A 16,345-nucleotide genomic window follows, 5' to 3' on the forward strand; every position below is an offset into this window, starting at 1 on the left:
TTTCACATGATTCGTAATATTTCTTGTTCATTCATTTCTTGATAATATCCCAGTTGAAAGAGTTTGTGCTGCTTAATATTTTTGTAGAAACCATGATACATTTTTTTTCAGGATTCTTTGATAAATTCTGTGATGAATAGAAAGTTTAAAACAACAGCATTTCTTTCAATTTTTTTTAAAGCATTCTTGCTGAATAAAAGTATTCATCTCTTTTAAAAAAAAACTCCAAAAAGACTTCAAACCTTTGAACGTTAGTGTATGTTACATAAATTTATTCATCCTCACGTTGTTGGTCACTGCATAACTTCCGCACTTCTTTTGTTCCACAGAAGAAGAAAAGTCATGTGCTTGAAACGACATGAGGGTAATTAAAAACAGAATTTTCACATTTTGATTTTCTATTTCTTTTACAAAATCAGAAACATTCACACAATCTAAGCCCCTAACAGCACTCTGTACACTGCAAACCCCAATGAGGATCCATAAGAGGAACAAAACCCTGAATATAATCTAAATCGAGTCCTCCCGAAAACCTTGCATCATACTCAAAACACACATAAATATACAAAATAAATAATGTTATGACAGGCTAATGAAGACTAAAATGAAACCAGACTTAAATGGATGCAAATATAGCTGCGATCACTGCAGTTTGGCATGTTTCACTTTGTAAGTTGCCCAGTGGCTTATTTACAAATTGGCCTTGCCCTCACCTGTGGAACATTCTTGTAAAGTAATAAACGTCTCTTTGGTTTGGAGACTTAGACATGGGCAAGAGAGAGAAAGTACGAGAGAAAGACACTAAGAAAGAAAAAGGGGATAGAGAGGGAGAAAGAGGTAGAAACTTTGGATCCCACTTTCTAATTAAGACCAGCACATAGTCGAAGAGGTTTGTGTGTGTGTGAGTCTGCCTGGCTCTCTCTGCCTCTCTTTCCTTGAGTTCATCCTGTCGTCTGTCTGTCTGTATATGTCGGTCTTATCCCTCTTTCCATTTCCCTCTCTCTCTGTCTCATGCACAGGGTAAGATAAGGATCCAGCCAGCTGTAGAAACGGAAGCACTGTCTGTCTATGTGCATGTGTATGTGTTCTGGGATGTGGGTCTCTGAGAGAGTAAAAATGCTCTCGTTCCTGCCGAAACACTGGCTGTGACTCCCCGTCTTCATCTGCTTCTAATTCACACCCTCCTCTGCCAAGCTACCCGCTCCCTCGCTCTGTGTAGTGATGGGTGTGGAGGAGAGGGAAAGAGCTGACATGATGTATTCTTTGTCTAAAAAGGCGGCCCGAGCCGGCATGCACCTCACACACAAACCTTTGAAGCTGTTTTAGTGACGACGTCTCATAGATGCAATGGTTTTCATGTTAAAAAAATAATTTACTATACACCTAATCTTAAACCTTACATTAGAAATTATTAGATTTAAAGCAAAATATGATTTGGCAGATTTATGAACATCTCAAATAGTGAAATCCCCAAACCTAATTGTCGATAGTTATCAAAAAAGTAGAAATTTCGGTTCACGCTCGCTAAGGGCCACCAGTTTGAAGTGGGAGGAGTCACTTTTACTAAAACTGCTATAACTCGAGAACGGAATGAGAGATTTTCACCAAACTCCGCACACGTATGTAAGAGCTCATTCTGTGGTCGCGTTGAAAAGGACGCGGCGACTGGCCACTTGATGGCGCTATAACAGGGAAAAACATGAAACACCTTTAACTACTTCACCGCTAGTCCGATTTACTTGAAAATTGGCATGCCGTGTCTTTGTCCGAGCTGCAAGGATTGTCTATACGTACATTGACGTGTCTCAAAAAACAAGTCCGCCATTGGCCAATGAATTACTGTTAAAAAACTTTAATCCATATATTTTCTGTTAAATTTCCTGTATTGGCTGTAAATGGTCATTTCCATCTATGATTGAGATGGTAACAGGCTTGCTAAATAAAGCATAATGTCTTTTTACGCATATGCTTAAAGGCCTTAAACCGCTTGAACCCCAATAATTGCTCACAGCTATATTTTTATTTTGGGGAAATTATTTCTTATATATAATATATATATCCAATGACATTTGTATCTGTATGTGTCTGTATAAATACACATGAGTGTATGTTACACAGAGGGCCTTGGGATGGTGAGAGCCAAAAACAGAGAGCGAAAGCACGAGAAATGTATGACTTAAGACTGCTCAAGCACTCTGTACATATTTTCCATCAGGAAAAAAGTGTCATTTCATTCTGGTTTCAGACTCTGACTGCACTAGCCAGCACTGAGAGAACGCTGGCTCCTCCACAGAATCACACGGCGCGTCTGTGCGCCAGTCTGTGAAAGCTCCATCAATATCTGCTCAGGCTCAGACAGCTTGTTCTTGTTGCAGTGTGTGCGCACATGTTGACAGGAACCTTTCCTGCTGTAATGGAATACATTGAAATTGACGGAGGAGGCTGACCCCTTTGGATGAGTGCAATTGCCTTTCACACACACTCATATGCATTCAACACATGTTAAAGCTCCTGATATGAAAGCACACATGCACACTTCCATGTTTTCTGTCATCAGGTCACATGTACAGTACACACAGGACACAGTCAAGACAACATATGCCTGCCATTAGCCAAACACAACACATGCACACATTTTCTGTTTCTCCTCTAGTCTGAGAGACAGTGGCCTGCAGTGCTGGCACAGTCTATGTGTGAAATCGGACTTTTCTGCAAAGATTTGCCGTGAAATGCTGTGTTTGTTTGGGCTTAGGCTGCATTAGTGCGCATGGTATGACACAAACTACTCAGTCTTACGCTGTGTCCTAAGTGTCAAACCCTCTGTCTTCAATCTCTGAGTTTACCCTCACAGCTGCATCCGTGACATGCAACAAAAGCTTTTGTTTGTTGCCTGGTTTCTATTTTTTTGTAATGCTGAGGAGCTCCACTCAGAGGAAAATCTCATTGGTCCATAATCCTGCTCCAAATAAATATATAATAAAGATCATATGTTTTGATTGGTTGTGCTTTTCTCAGTATTTATGCAGCATTGAATTAATTTTTTATTTATTTATTAAGATATTTTTTTTTAGCTGGTCTGCTAAAATGCTTGTATTAAAATGATCTTTGTTCGAAAAATGTTGTATGTAAATTACAACAAAATTATATATTTTATTATTTTTATCATTTTAATATTATATTTATAGTATATCAAAATTTAAATAAATATAAGTGATACAATATAACAATATAATATGGTTTTTATCCTTCAGTAAAACAGAATTGGGTAACAAGTGGCAAAAAGTGCAATTTTTTTTGTTTCCTCTCCATTGAAAGTCCATTCACCAAAATCTTTGACAGTTTAAAAAGTTTATAACAATACTGTAAAATAAATCCATATTAATTGATTTATAATTGGATTAAACCACTCGGTTATTGTGGATTGATTTACAACGTTTTTATGACAACAGTTGTGGGTGAATGGAGTTTCATAAGAGGGACAGAAATGTCATATAGGCTTCATTAAAAATATCTTTGTGGTTTAAAGATGAATGAAAGGGTTTAAGGAGGAGCAACTGATGGCAAAATTTTCATTTTTGGTACTTTAAAGCCCATTTTTGGGTTATTTAAAATTAAGTAAAAACCGGTAATGCTTTCTGTTCAGCTATTTGGTCTAATTCTATTTCTATTAAAGCTATTTCAGCTAAAAGAAAGTGGCATTTTATGGCTTTATTGGGGGGGGGGGGGGGGGGGGGTAAATAAATAAAAAATCATCAGTGCATCCTACAGTCATGTAAAAACCAACTGGAGCAGATGTTGACTATACAATCACACAGATTCGGCCAACATTAGTGGACACACACATAGGCACATGAAAGGAAAATGGCACAGGAAGGGCCGAGAGTAGATGAAAGGAGAGTAAACATTATGATGAGGATGAATCGTAGAAACAGAGGGAGAAAGAGGACGTGATGTTGATAAGACTGCAGGTTTTGGTGGAGAGCAGTCCATCTGTGCTCCAGATCTCATCTGTGACTTTAAGCAGGAGAACACGACACACTGTCACTGTCTGCTTCTCATTTAGTCTCTCTCAAACACACACAGGTCTGTCTGTATGAATGAACAGCAGCGGTAGGAGGCCAGTTTCCTTAGCACATTTATTATCATATTAAAACTTATGGGTTACACTCATGTTTCAGCACACTCTCCAGCAAGAGATTGTGAAAACTACAAATCACTCAAGGAGAATTACGCTGTCCGGGGGCATTAAACGAACAAAAGCCTATCCTGTAGATAAGGGAGAAGTTGGAAGGACTCTCTCAGTTTTTCTCTTTGTCTTTCTCTCTCTCGCTCTGCTCAGGAATGAGCATCATATGGTTTAGATGCTATCAGACGCCCCAGGGTCTGATAAAGAGCAGTGGGAGTCAGTTATCTCTCCCAGTGGGAGGGGCCACTATCTTCAGAATGTGAAAGGATCAATGCAAGAGTGCAGGACACACACACACACACACACACACACACACACACTTGTGAAAAAACTAAATTACGAAGCAAATTTCCAACTGTTGGGGCGAGGCCGAGGGGGTCATTTTTGAAGGGTAATGTGACACTGAAGACTAGAGTAATGGCTTGGAAAATTCAGATTTGCCTTCACAGGACTAAATTACATTTTAAAATATATTCAAAAGAGAAAATATGTTTTTGAAATTGTAACAATATTTCACAATATTCCTGTTTTACTGCATTTTTGATCAAGTAAATGCGACTTCTTTAATAAAAACACAATTTTTTTAATGGTAGTGTGTTATATCATACGTCGGTCACATCTATATTCGTCTCTTTTTATTTCAAAGGGTTTCATGATGCATGTACATCCATAGCACTTGACCTTCCATAACTCCCACATCCAGAGATACACAGATCCCAATCTAGTCAGAATCAGTACGAAAACACAGGAGATGTATGTTAAACTGTAATGTCGTTCAGAAAACTCTACAAGGCAAAAAAAACCTTGACTCTCTCTCACAACACACACACACACACACACACACACACACACACACACACACACACACACACACACACACACAGGGGTTAATAAGTGTCCTAAAGCCCCATGCAGCTCAGCTCATCTATACTGGCATGTTTATTCAGAGCGGTGGGCTTTCAGGAGGCTGAGTTTTATTTGACCTCTGACCCCTCTCAACAATGCTCCTCTCCTTCTCTGTTTATTCATCCCTCCATTCCATCTTTCCCTTAGCTCCTAGAGACCGGCCTGAGCGTTTTCCTGTTTCTCAGTGGTGTACCCTTTCACTTTCTCTATACGTTTCAGACTCTCTTGTAATTTCCCACTTTTTTCTCCTCACAGCACAGAAGCAGCTGGAGCGCTGAGAAACAGTTGATTATTTTCCTGCTCTTTCGTCTTGTTTTCTTTTTTTTGTTTGAAGGGAAAGAATGGCTGAAGACTCCGCTACCGGTGCTGCCAAGTCAAATGGCAGAGTTTGTTTTTGGACAAGTGCAAAAAGTGAGGGAGAGAGGGTGTGAGAGAGAAAATAAAAGAGGAACTCTCTCCATGATCTTATTAAACAGACACAGATGGTCACTGCAGGCTGACAGCGGGCTCAAGACACAGACTGACAGGATGGAGACGAGTGCATGAGGAGATTAGACAGAGAGATGAAGAGATTTGTCTGGCAAGCCAGGAAGGAGAGGAAAACCAAAATGCACCAATGTGCTACCAAACTTCTCTTGGCAGTAACTAATATAGACTCCTGGACTAAAAGAAAAGACAAGACAAGACAAGGAAAGCATGTAAAATTAGTATGCAAAAGAGAAATCCTGGTCCAGAAAGTGCTTCAAAACATATGCTGCAAAGGGTCTGTTTCTTTAAGGCAATGCATTACACAGAAAGAAAAAGGTGTACAAAATTGCTTATCACTTCATGGGGCAGTACCCTTAAAATGTACCTTTTTTTATCACAAAAAGTTTAATAGTAGTACCTTAAGGTACGTATTTGTACTCTAAAGTACTAATATGCAACTTTTAGGTGTAAAAAAGGTACAAAGATGTCCTTTTAATGGTACTGCAAGAAAAAATGCAGAATTTACACAAAATGGTTTAGAAGAATGTCATCGCGATTAATCGCATCCAAAATAAAAGTTTGTGTTTACATAATATATGTGTGTGTACTGTGTATAATTATTTTGTATATATAAATACACACACGTGCATGTATATATTTAAGAAAAATTTGTTATTTATATAAAAAATAGTTATATTTATATATAATATAAATTAAATAAATATATATATGCAGTATATAAATGCAAATATTTCTCAAATATATACATGCATGTGTGTGTATTTATATATACAAAATAATTATACACAGTACACACACATATATTATGTAAACACAAACTTTTATTTTGGATGCGATTAATCGCGATGAATCGTTTACAGCCCTGCAAAACAACATTAAAATCTCACCTGCTTTGATTCAGGTTTGTGTTTCGTTGGAAATTGAATTGAAAATGCCTTTTAAACTTCAAATTAAAATGGAAGCAGAATTGAAATTCTAATTGAATTAAAATTTAAATTTTAGGAAGTACAATTAATATGGAACATAAATAAATGCAAAGAATATGATTTTGAGTCATTTTTAATGGACCTAACCCAAATATCATAATTATAATCGTTTATTAAATATTAAAAAAATACATAGATCACAATTTTAATAGTTTTATAAAGTTACCTGAAACAATGTGGTGGAAATTTTGTCTGAGGGAGTATTTTTGTTTTGACAATACTAAACTTTCAGTTCAAATTCACATTCAAGAATTAAAAGCGGGCAATTCTTACATTCAAGTTTTGTCCAACCTTGCTGTGAAAACCGTTCTTCTGAAAGATTGGAAACTAAAAACTTCATGCCATATATTAGTTATCCCAAGCTAATCCACATAATGCATCTCTGTGACATGTAGGGGGCAGTCAAGAGTGAGAACAAAAGTGCAGGGATAATTTTGGCAAGAAAGAGAGAACCTCTAATTAATGACCAATAAAGAGCAAGTGTCATCCACAAGATGTTGGATTGAAGTGGTCAGCTGTGCTCGACTGCTGTTTTCCTTTTTATGTTTGGATACGCTGAGCTGATTTTGGCTCGCACTGCCCACCGACTGCACCTGTGCCCATCTGCACTTTTCCCATAATGCATCTGACCACTCTAAAAGAGACGAAATCACTTCCAGCTGTGGCGCACATGCGTTTGCAGCCAGCTATTATTTATTTTGCCATCCTCTCTCTCCCTCCATCCCTCTGTTCTACCTCAGAACTTTCCATAAACAACAATGAAGACAAGCGAGTCAAATAATTGAATGAAGAAAGAGACCCGAAGAAATGAAGGTGTGAGAGTGATAATGTAATGAGCTGTGTGTTTGTCGTGTACAAGATCAGCGCCAGCTGAACTAAAAAAGACGTCCGCTGGACCACAAACACGAACGAGCTAGAAGTCAACTACTTCCATACTCGCACGTGTCAATGAAATAGCATGCTTCTTTTTCCTTCTCTCATTTGGGATCATTACATGGGAATTAACATTCTCTTCTTTTGTGTTTCCCTCCCTCACTTGGTATTTTTCTCTATTTATTTTCTCCAAACCGCTAATGAAATTTTGGAATGCAATGCTTGTGAGAAGGTAAGATGTTCCAGAAGCAGGCTGGGTTCTCCAAACTTTTTAAGGGGTTTCTGTGTTTAATCAGTCCATGAGACTCAAGCCCCGTTTACACCGATTATCCGTCTCGAGTGATCCGATCACAAAAAGGAAATTCTCACCACTGTTTATACCTTTTAGGTTTATTTCATATCTCAATCTTAACACTTGTATTAAACATCATCCTGTTTTAAACTGGCCACCAAAACGGATGTTATTATCAGATGTAAACGGGGCCTCTCACATGTCAAGAAGTCCATCTGGGTAAATCGCACACCTACCACCCTGTGAAATCTCCATTACCAGAGAGAAAGCGCTGTGAAAATATGCTTTTGTTTAGCACAATGGATGCTAAAGTGTGTTCACACTTTAACAAATGGAACATTCTCACACACTTTAACCATCCTTCATCCCACATACCCACATACACACACACAACACCAGGCCTTAATGTCTGCGCTCTCTCGCACTCTGTCCATCAAATGAACAGCAGAGAAGCACAGAATGATCCAATTCTCTTCCCTGGCTCGCTTTCGTCCTCGCCGTCCCATCCTTTAATCCCTCTATCTATCACATCCCAGTCGTCCTTTCATCTCTCTATTTCTCACATGGAATGCGCTTAAGGTTAAGGGAAACTCCTCATTTTTGGCACCAGCACAGAAGCGAGGCAGATGGGTCAGACACCCGTCTCCTAATCTGAGCGTGCCATGGCCGCTGCAGCAGCTGGCATCACTATAAAGCTCCCATGTGTGGGCAAATACCGTGGCACACGGAGCCAGAGCACATCTGCACAGGAGGGCAACACCCGACATGACATGGCAACGTAAAAATTGAAGACAATAAAACAACACACGCAATATGGAAATAAACGGCCGGCGATTACGAGGCCGGCAGGGGGTCGGCTGAGAGCACAGAGAGCTGGCTGGATGTGAAGTGCGATAGATGGAGTGGGTTCGTGCCGTTCTGGTGCTGGTTTGATCGTGGTCCATTTTGGGATTACCGCACTGGCAGCGTGACAGAGATCTGCACAGCACTAGGCTGAAAATAGAATTGTTTAAAAAATGTTGAATAGATTAAATAGTATCACTAAGCCCACGCTGACGTCATACCCATGTATAGTGTTGGGAAAGCTATCAACAACAGTGTTGTTATAGTTAAATGAAACTGTCAAAAATTATTTGAAATAAAGCTTAAATGAAATGAAGATATATGAAAAGTGAAAAAATAAAGTTATATAGAAATATTTTTAAGACAAAAACTAATAAAAATGACAAAAGCACAGTAATTTGTTAAATTATAAAAAAAAATCTAAAATCAAAATGAAAACTGAAAATCTAAAAATAAAAGATAAAATACTATAATAGCAATAATAATGTTAAAATAACAATGTTTAAAGAAAGGTATAGCTACTGTAGCTAAGATAAACATTTAATTATACCGATAGATAGATATTATGATTCTCAAACTTTTAAACAAAGTGATGTCAAGTTTGGTTTGAGCAAAACAGCATTGTGTATTTCATTCCCAGTGCTAAATAGAACAGCACAGACTCTCATTTCCAACCTTTCTGCATGAGGCAAGAGCTAAATCTTATGTAGCCTTTAAGCTAGTGCATAAATCAATCAGCATCACTGCTTTCATTGACCATTTTCATTACTGTATTTCTGTCACACACGCTCACAAACACACCCTCCCTGTAAATCTCCAAGGCAATTAATGTGACGGGATCCAGCCAGAATAGAGAGGTGTAATCAAGTACACAAATCAACTGACCACACATGATCGGGTATGAACGTGTAGCCAGCAGAGTGCACGACAGTGTGAAATTCGATCTACCTTTCCACGCAAAATAACAGAAAAAACGCCCCCCTCCCATCTCTAACGGGCTGTGCTGTCAAAACGCTTAACTTTGATTGACAGCCAGAGTCGAGCGAGTCAGCCAATCAGGCGTGGTGTGGGAGCGAAGTGGGCGGGAGTGTGAAGTTTAACCCCAGGAGTCTGGGACAGCTGCAGTGTCGCTGTGGTCTGTGGCTGTTGCACACCATAAATTCTCTCTAAAGAGAGTTTACTTTTTATTTTAATGGGGGGCTGTAGATTTACAACCCTTGGACCCTGGAGATAGAGCCGTTTTTAAAGGAGCACTCCCTGTCTTTTTTTGTTTCTCTCTAATACCTGTTTCTCTAGAAACTGCCTGCAGTACCTGGCAGTATGCTGGCGTAATTTTTGGGTGCCTCCAAAAGGAAAAAATTCATATGGAGTATGTTTATAGTGTGTGAATAATGAAGTGCGTTTGTGACTTTATATTGTGTGTGTGGGAGTGAAAATGACTAAACTTGTGTATTTTATGTGTTCAAAATGAAAAACTGACCCCCCTTCTCTCTCTCTCTCTGTGTGTGTGTGTGTGTGTGTGTGTGTGTGTGTGTGTGTGTGTGTGCAGGTGTTGTTTGCTCTCAACCAGACTCTACTGCAGCATGAAAGTTTGCGTGCAGGCATTATGCAGGGCGCCTTCACTACTGAGGACCTCATCACACACTACAACTGTGGGGACCTCAACTCCATCATCTTCAATCATGACACATCACAGGTACACACACACAAAACACACACTCCTGTTCTATGCATCATGTGAGTACCGGTATGTGTGTAGTGTAACTGCATGTATGTGATGTATTGAAGTCATTATAAGCTTAAAGTTTGAGCAGCAACAGGTTCCTTCTGATGGATGGCCTATAATTCTCCACTTCACCCTGCACACTAAGAGATTAAAGCAACGTCACACACACACAGTGCAAGAGAGAACGAACATTTTAGGAAAAATGTGAGGGAGCAGTAAGAGGAAGGAGGGAGGGAATTTCTCTGTTGTTCCATATTTCCTGCAAAGATCAGACACTGTGCAGCTAATGGCTTTACTGTCTGATAAGGTATCTGACTGCTCTCCCTTTCACTGCTTTATGCCTCTCAACTTTATTCTCTTTCTCGATTTCAGTTTCTATATACTATGCGGAAATCTAATACTTGACTTAGAGCTTGAGTTGAGTTTTCTGCTAGAGTCTCTTCATTAAAGACAGAAATCCAAACCGCATTCAATGATAATGAATACATAAACTCATTAAATGTCAGGTTCCCTCTTTTTACTGAATTTCCATGACTTTTAAATCTTTTAGCACACTAAAGGTTCTCTATACTGTGTCTTATAGGAGAGGAGGAGGAGGAGAGAGAGAGAGTATAAGAGGGCATTACAGGAAAGCCTTCACTAAAAGTGGTTTGGATGCTTGCAGGGGTACAGCAGTTCATCTATCAGTGTCTGAATACAAACACACACACACACACACACACAGAGAGAGTCAAACGTATGGCTTTCTGCATCGCTGCACTTCACCTTCAGTTGCACAGCTCAGGCAGGAATCTCTCAGATAAACACACGTGCACAGCCATATTTACCCTCTCGGCCTCCCAATTTCCAAACTGTTCTCTCATTAGAGGGGCGAATGGATAAACACACACACATACATAGTATTTAGACGTTCCAAAGCTCTGGATTCTAACAAGAGGCCACCTCACAGTTTCCCTTTTAAGTCTCTCTCGCTTCCTCCGTCCTGGTACCATTATCCATTACCCCCCCCCCCCCCCCATTTCTGGTGTATGTATAGCCAGTGGGAAGCGTTGTGTTTCCGACCATCTATTAGAGCGAAAGGTCCAGAATTGAGCTCCATATCCATATATATTGCCCTAATGCGCTGCTCAAACATCTATACTCACTTTGCCAATTCTTAAGATGGATTCCATACATTTAGAAGCGATTTCGACTTAAATGTACAGTATAAGTAAAATTGTGACTTTATGTAGCAGGACATTTGTGACTTTCTAATAATTGTCTCTTCCTCCCATAATTGTGACTTCATATCTTGTAATTGCAGCCTTATATCTTACAATTGCAACTTTCTAACTCATATGATGCATAAAAGTATAACATTTATTTGAAACTGTCTTAAATGTCTTACAGTTAAAACATGGACTTCGCAGAACATTTTTACTCTATTTTTCACTCTATGAAAAAAGGTATTTTCCTAACAAGGTCATAATGCACTTGGTGTAAATAGGCCTTAAAGACCCAATGAAATCATAGAGAAAACTCTACTTTGAACTTAAAGCACTATGAAATTAAAAAAATCTTGAAAAGATTAGAAAACCTTGACTCAACCTCGATTATAAACAGCATTGAAGAGGAAAATAGGAGACAACTTTGTGCCATAAAAGCAAAGCTTTTCAAACTTTACATCTTTATTGCATAATTTACCTTATTATGATTTTGATTTACTGTAAAAAAAAGTGGGCATCCATTAGACTTTTATTCCATTAAAAAAACGGACTAGCTCAATCATTTTGTTCGGAAAAACTTCACCTTATTGTGGAAAACCAATTCACAGGGACTTTAAGATGGCGTCTTTATTGTTTTTCCCCAATCTTCCTTTGCTTTTTCTCTTCTATTCCATCTTTGAAGTGTACTTTCCCTTTTCTCCTTCCATCTCTTCAGTCCATCCCCACGTATTAATAGCAGACTGTGTAGAGAGATGCGGCCAGCTGTAGAAAGCTTTCTATACACTTTACCCTGCAGCAAATCAATGGAGTCCAAGACAGTAAAACAGCATTTGTAAGTTTGTGTGGATGTCACGTTCCACAAAGCGTCATAAACTTCTCAGCTGCCCAATTTCTCACATACACAGACTAAGATTCATTCCAGGCCTTTAGTAACACCTCTCTCTCTCTCTCTCTTTCCTCTCTCAGCTTCCGCATTTCATCAACAGTTCCCTGCCAGCTCACGAGCGTTTGACAGCGCAGCAGATTGACAGTTACCTGCGGCAGGAGCTCATTTACAAACGCAACGAGCGAATGGCCCGCCGTGTCTCCGCCCTCCTTCAGAGAAGCCCCACCCAAAGATTCTTTTTTGCTTTCGGAGCTGGTGAGTCACACAAAACGTATAACCATCACACACATACACACTCTTAACAACGTGAAGATGAGGTCAGTTGACATTGACTAGGAATAGGTCCAGCTCCACATACAACACACACACAAACTCCCCCAGATGGCAGTAAAACCAAACGACCCTCAGAACTTTTCCCACGACTGAGAACACATCACTTACATTCCTATTCTGTGTGCACCTGTGTGCGATTCTCTGTCTGTTTGACAAATGCATACCTCACAAAATGCCTTATTTTCAAGAAATTTTAAATCATCAAAAGCGTTGCATATAGTGAGAGTTTGGGTGTGTATCATGCTAATTAATAACTCTGGCTACACACTTTAGAATAATCTGGATTCATTAGAATGAGCGCGCGTGCGTGTACACACCTGTTCTAAATTTAGTGAAAACGTTTTGTACACACGTAATTAAGAACACTTGAATGCATGTAATAGTGAATGAGACCCAATGGGAGGACTGACAGCCACTCTCATCTGTAAGAGTGTGAGTGGTTTGTTTTTAATTTGCATTCCAAGCTAACGCTGCTTCAAGTCCTCAGGGATAACTGTGGTGTGTGTATGAGCACACGTTTATGTTTGTGAAGTTTATTAGCACTGATGGGGTGAATCTGAGGTTTTCTACTGGACAAGTGTGTGTGTGTGTGTGTCTGTCAATTTGTAAGTGTTAATGAAATAGAAGTAGAATTTAACATGATAATGTCCTGTGATTTTTTATTTAACATTTATCTCAAAATCAGTAAAATATCAAGACTGTGACAATTATAACACTAATAGTTTGGTTAGTTTGTCTGCCTGTCCCTGGTGTGCTAGTCCTTTCTCTAACTATGTTTACTCAGAGCTCTTGTTTGAGGTACTCACTTTTTCATTTGGACCATTTCACACAGAACCTTGTCAGAACTATTGACAGAAAGCAAAATTGGCAGCTGTAAACCTGGGCTCAGTTACCAGAGTGCTCCACAAGTTTCTGTAGGGGTGATTAAAGTACACATTGTACTGGTAAAGTGGTTAAACAAGCCATCCATCTTTGCTCAACAGCAAACCTGCCACCTTTGCTTTGTAGACTTTCCAAAAGCATGTTTTGATTCAGCAGGAAGCCCGTATGGCACAGGCTTAGAGGACTCTTTTGGAAAATCATACACATGTGCACTCACACACCCCCAACCCTGACGCCGAATCACCATTTTGTAAAAAGTTCCCTAAAAGTCATCCATACAAATTACGTTGATTAAAAATCTGATCAGCCTTATCTCTACCTGAATTGGATTCTACCATTCTTTTGAATTGGATATGTTCAATGAATCAACAGACACACAGTTTACAAAACTAAAGGATTTGGTTATGAATAAGACTTGATTTAGTTTGGCTCAATGGCTGTACGAATTTGTTCACTCGTTTTCATTCACTCCTTCAAGTGAACTGTATTAGTGGACTAATGTAGGGAATAGTGATTGAGGGTGTAGGGGGTGATTTCGGATTTAACTCTATTCTTTAAAATTCCTGTGGTAGAAGCACAAGTAGAAGTTACTGCTCCCTACTGGTTTGGAGTAGTAAATCACATATATTAAAACCAAGACTTCAGGTAGACCAGGGGTGTCCAAACTCAGAGTTTAGCTCCAAATTGCCTTAACACACCTGCCTGGATTGGAAGTTTCTATCCCTAGTGAGACCTTGATCAGCTTGTTTAGGTGTGTTTAATTGGGATTGGAGCTAGACTTTGCAGGGCAGGACATTGGCCCTCCAGGAGGAAGACTGGACACACCCCTGATGTAGACAGTTTTGCGAAAATTCAGTTTTTCATAAGAAAAGCAATTCTTATTCTCTTTCATCTGTTTTGCTTTGTTTTTTTTTGTAAGTGTGTGAAGGACTGCAAAGTTACATAACAGGTCAGATGATAAGCAGGAACACACCACCATGGCACATCTGTTTACAGATCATAGACACAAACTTCAGTATATCTTAGTATTTCACATCCACTAGAAATCTATTAACAAACCTCCGACAAACACATACATCTTACATAAAAAGCCTTATGTCAAGGCAATGCTATATGATGGTAAACGTTGTTTGTGCAATAAAAATAATTTTGCTTTCCTCAAACATATTCACTCACATCCTAATTAGCCATTTGCTGAGCAAGGAGAGTGTGTGTGTGTGTGTGGCGTTTCAGCAGGTTCTCATTTGCCTGGTTCCTCGGTGCTGCGTGGAGTTTCGTGCTCTTATTGAAAACATCCCTAGGAATTTCCTGCAATGGCCACAACCCAGGCCAACCACTTTCTTCTTTAATACACACGCTACATGTGATAGGGAGCATTTGTCTTCGCATTAATGGCCTCAGATTTGTTTTTCTATTGATTTGGCATGCATATGACACTAATAAATGACAAAGCTAATATCACAGGCTCTAAAGCACTATTACAGTCAGTTCCAGTAAGAGCCGTGGACACTGTTTATGTCTTACTGTGTTTGTATGAATGTGATCACTCATCCGTGTGTTTGTGTGTGGTGAGGAACTCTCAGCACATGTGTTTTGCAGTTGTTTGTGGTGGTCATTGTATTGTCATTCCTTACAGAAGTGCTCAAAGAGAATTGCTTCAAAGGGTCCTTTGACATGAACATCTCCTTGGTGTCCAACCGAGGGACACTTCACTCCCAAGGTTCTTTGCACTGCATTAGAAGCTTCAGTTTGAAAAACCGTAACAAAAGCTCCAGTGGTTTGGGAATATGATGTTAAAGTACCTTATGTTAACTTTGCAGAGTGAATGGATTTGGAAATAGGCATGGTCACAATTGTTTGATAAAGCAATATGAAGCATTGGGACAATTTGCATTGGGTCCAATTCATTTTAGTAAAAGTAAATTCTAATGGATTGTTTAAATGAAGAACTTTTGTGGATTCTTTTGAGTTAAACTGAGATGCAAAAAGCAGCCTGACTGTAACTTAATTGAGTCACTTATAGCTTGTCAAGCTATTTAAATGATGACTCCACCAGATGGCATCACAATAACCACTGCAATTGGTCCTCTTATTGGCAAGGAATATTATAAAGTGAATCTCATGCAGGCATTAAATGGTCCCTCCAAATGCACACTAAAAAAGCTCAACTATTAAATGCAAATCAAATGGAATGGCTTTTGGGACCCTGGAGAAAAGAGTCTGTTTGTCTTGTGTTGGTCTGCATCTCTGAGTACATTGTGCTAAAGTGACTCTCAGTGCTAATTAGACCAGCAGAGCTCATTATCAGACTCTGCCATTACACGCCTCATTAGCTACTAAAACAACTGATCTGAGTGCTAATGGAATTTAAGCTCACATTACACACGATCTCTCTTCTCCCACACACTGTTTTACTGTGATGCACTTACACATATGCTTCTACTGCACAAGTGATTTTATCCAACACACACACGCACACACACTTTTTGTGCACTGCCCTGTCAATAAATGTAGTTTTTGCTCTTCAAGTATGTGTGCACATACCATTACATGTATTTATGTGCAAGAAAGGCTTCTTTCTGTTTACTGCTTCAAAGCCACTTCAACATTCCAAGAAAAAAAGTAGAGACCCCAGCTGTCAGAAACTAAAACAAACTATAGGGGCAATTTCCCCTAAATGCTTTAACCCCTGTGAGTTTTGACTGTTAATGCGCTCCTGCTCTGCCTGTTTTTGTCTC

The 16,345-nt window shown here is 39.2% G+C and overlaps 1 protein-coding gene and 1 long non-coding RNA gene across 7 annotated transcripts in view; one reads left to right on the top strand and one right to left on the bottom strand.

The window, feature by feature from the left end:
* Window positions 1-16,345, bottom strand: part of LOC307011364 — a 99,401-nt gene that overhangs the window by 28,061 nt on the left and 54,995 nt on the right. The gene's annotated exons all lie outside the window — the stretch shown is intronic.
* The window catches only part of trabd2b (TraB domain containing 2B), a 46,943-nt gene that overhangs the window by 22,323 nt on the left and 8,275 nt on the right, over window positions 1-16,345 (top strand). For both annotated transcript variants that reach the window (XM_079636919.1, XM_079636918.1), the window contains exons 3-4: window positions 10,125-10,271; window positions 12,473-12,647. In XM_079636919.1, the coding sequence (XP_079493045.1) occupies window positions 10,125-10,271; window positions 12,473-12,647 (322 nt within the window). The remainder of the gene's footprint in view (window positions 1-10,124; window positions 10,272-12,472; window positions 12,648-16,345) is intronic.

Source organism: Phoxinus phoxinus (genome assembly GCF_949152265.1).
Source record: "Phoxinus phoxinus genome assembly, chromosome: 15".
NCBI classification, from domain to species: Eukaryota; Metazoa; Chordata; class Actinopteri; order Cypriniformes; family Leuciscidae; genus Phoxinus; species Phoxinus phoxinus.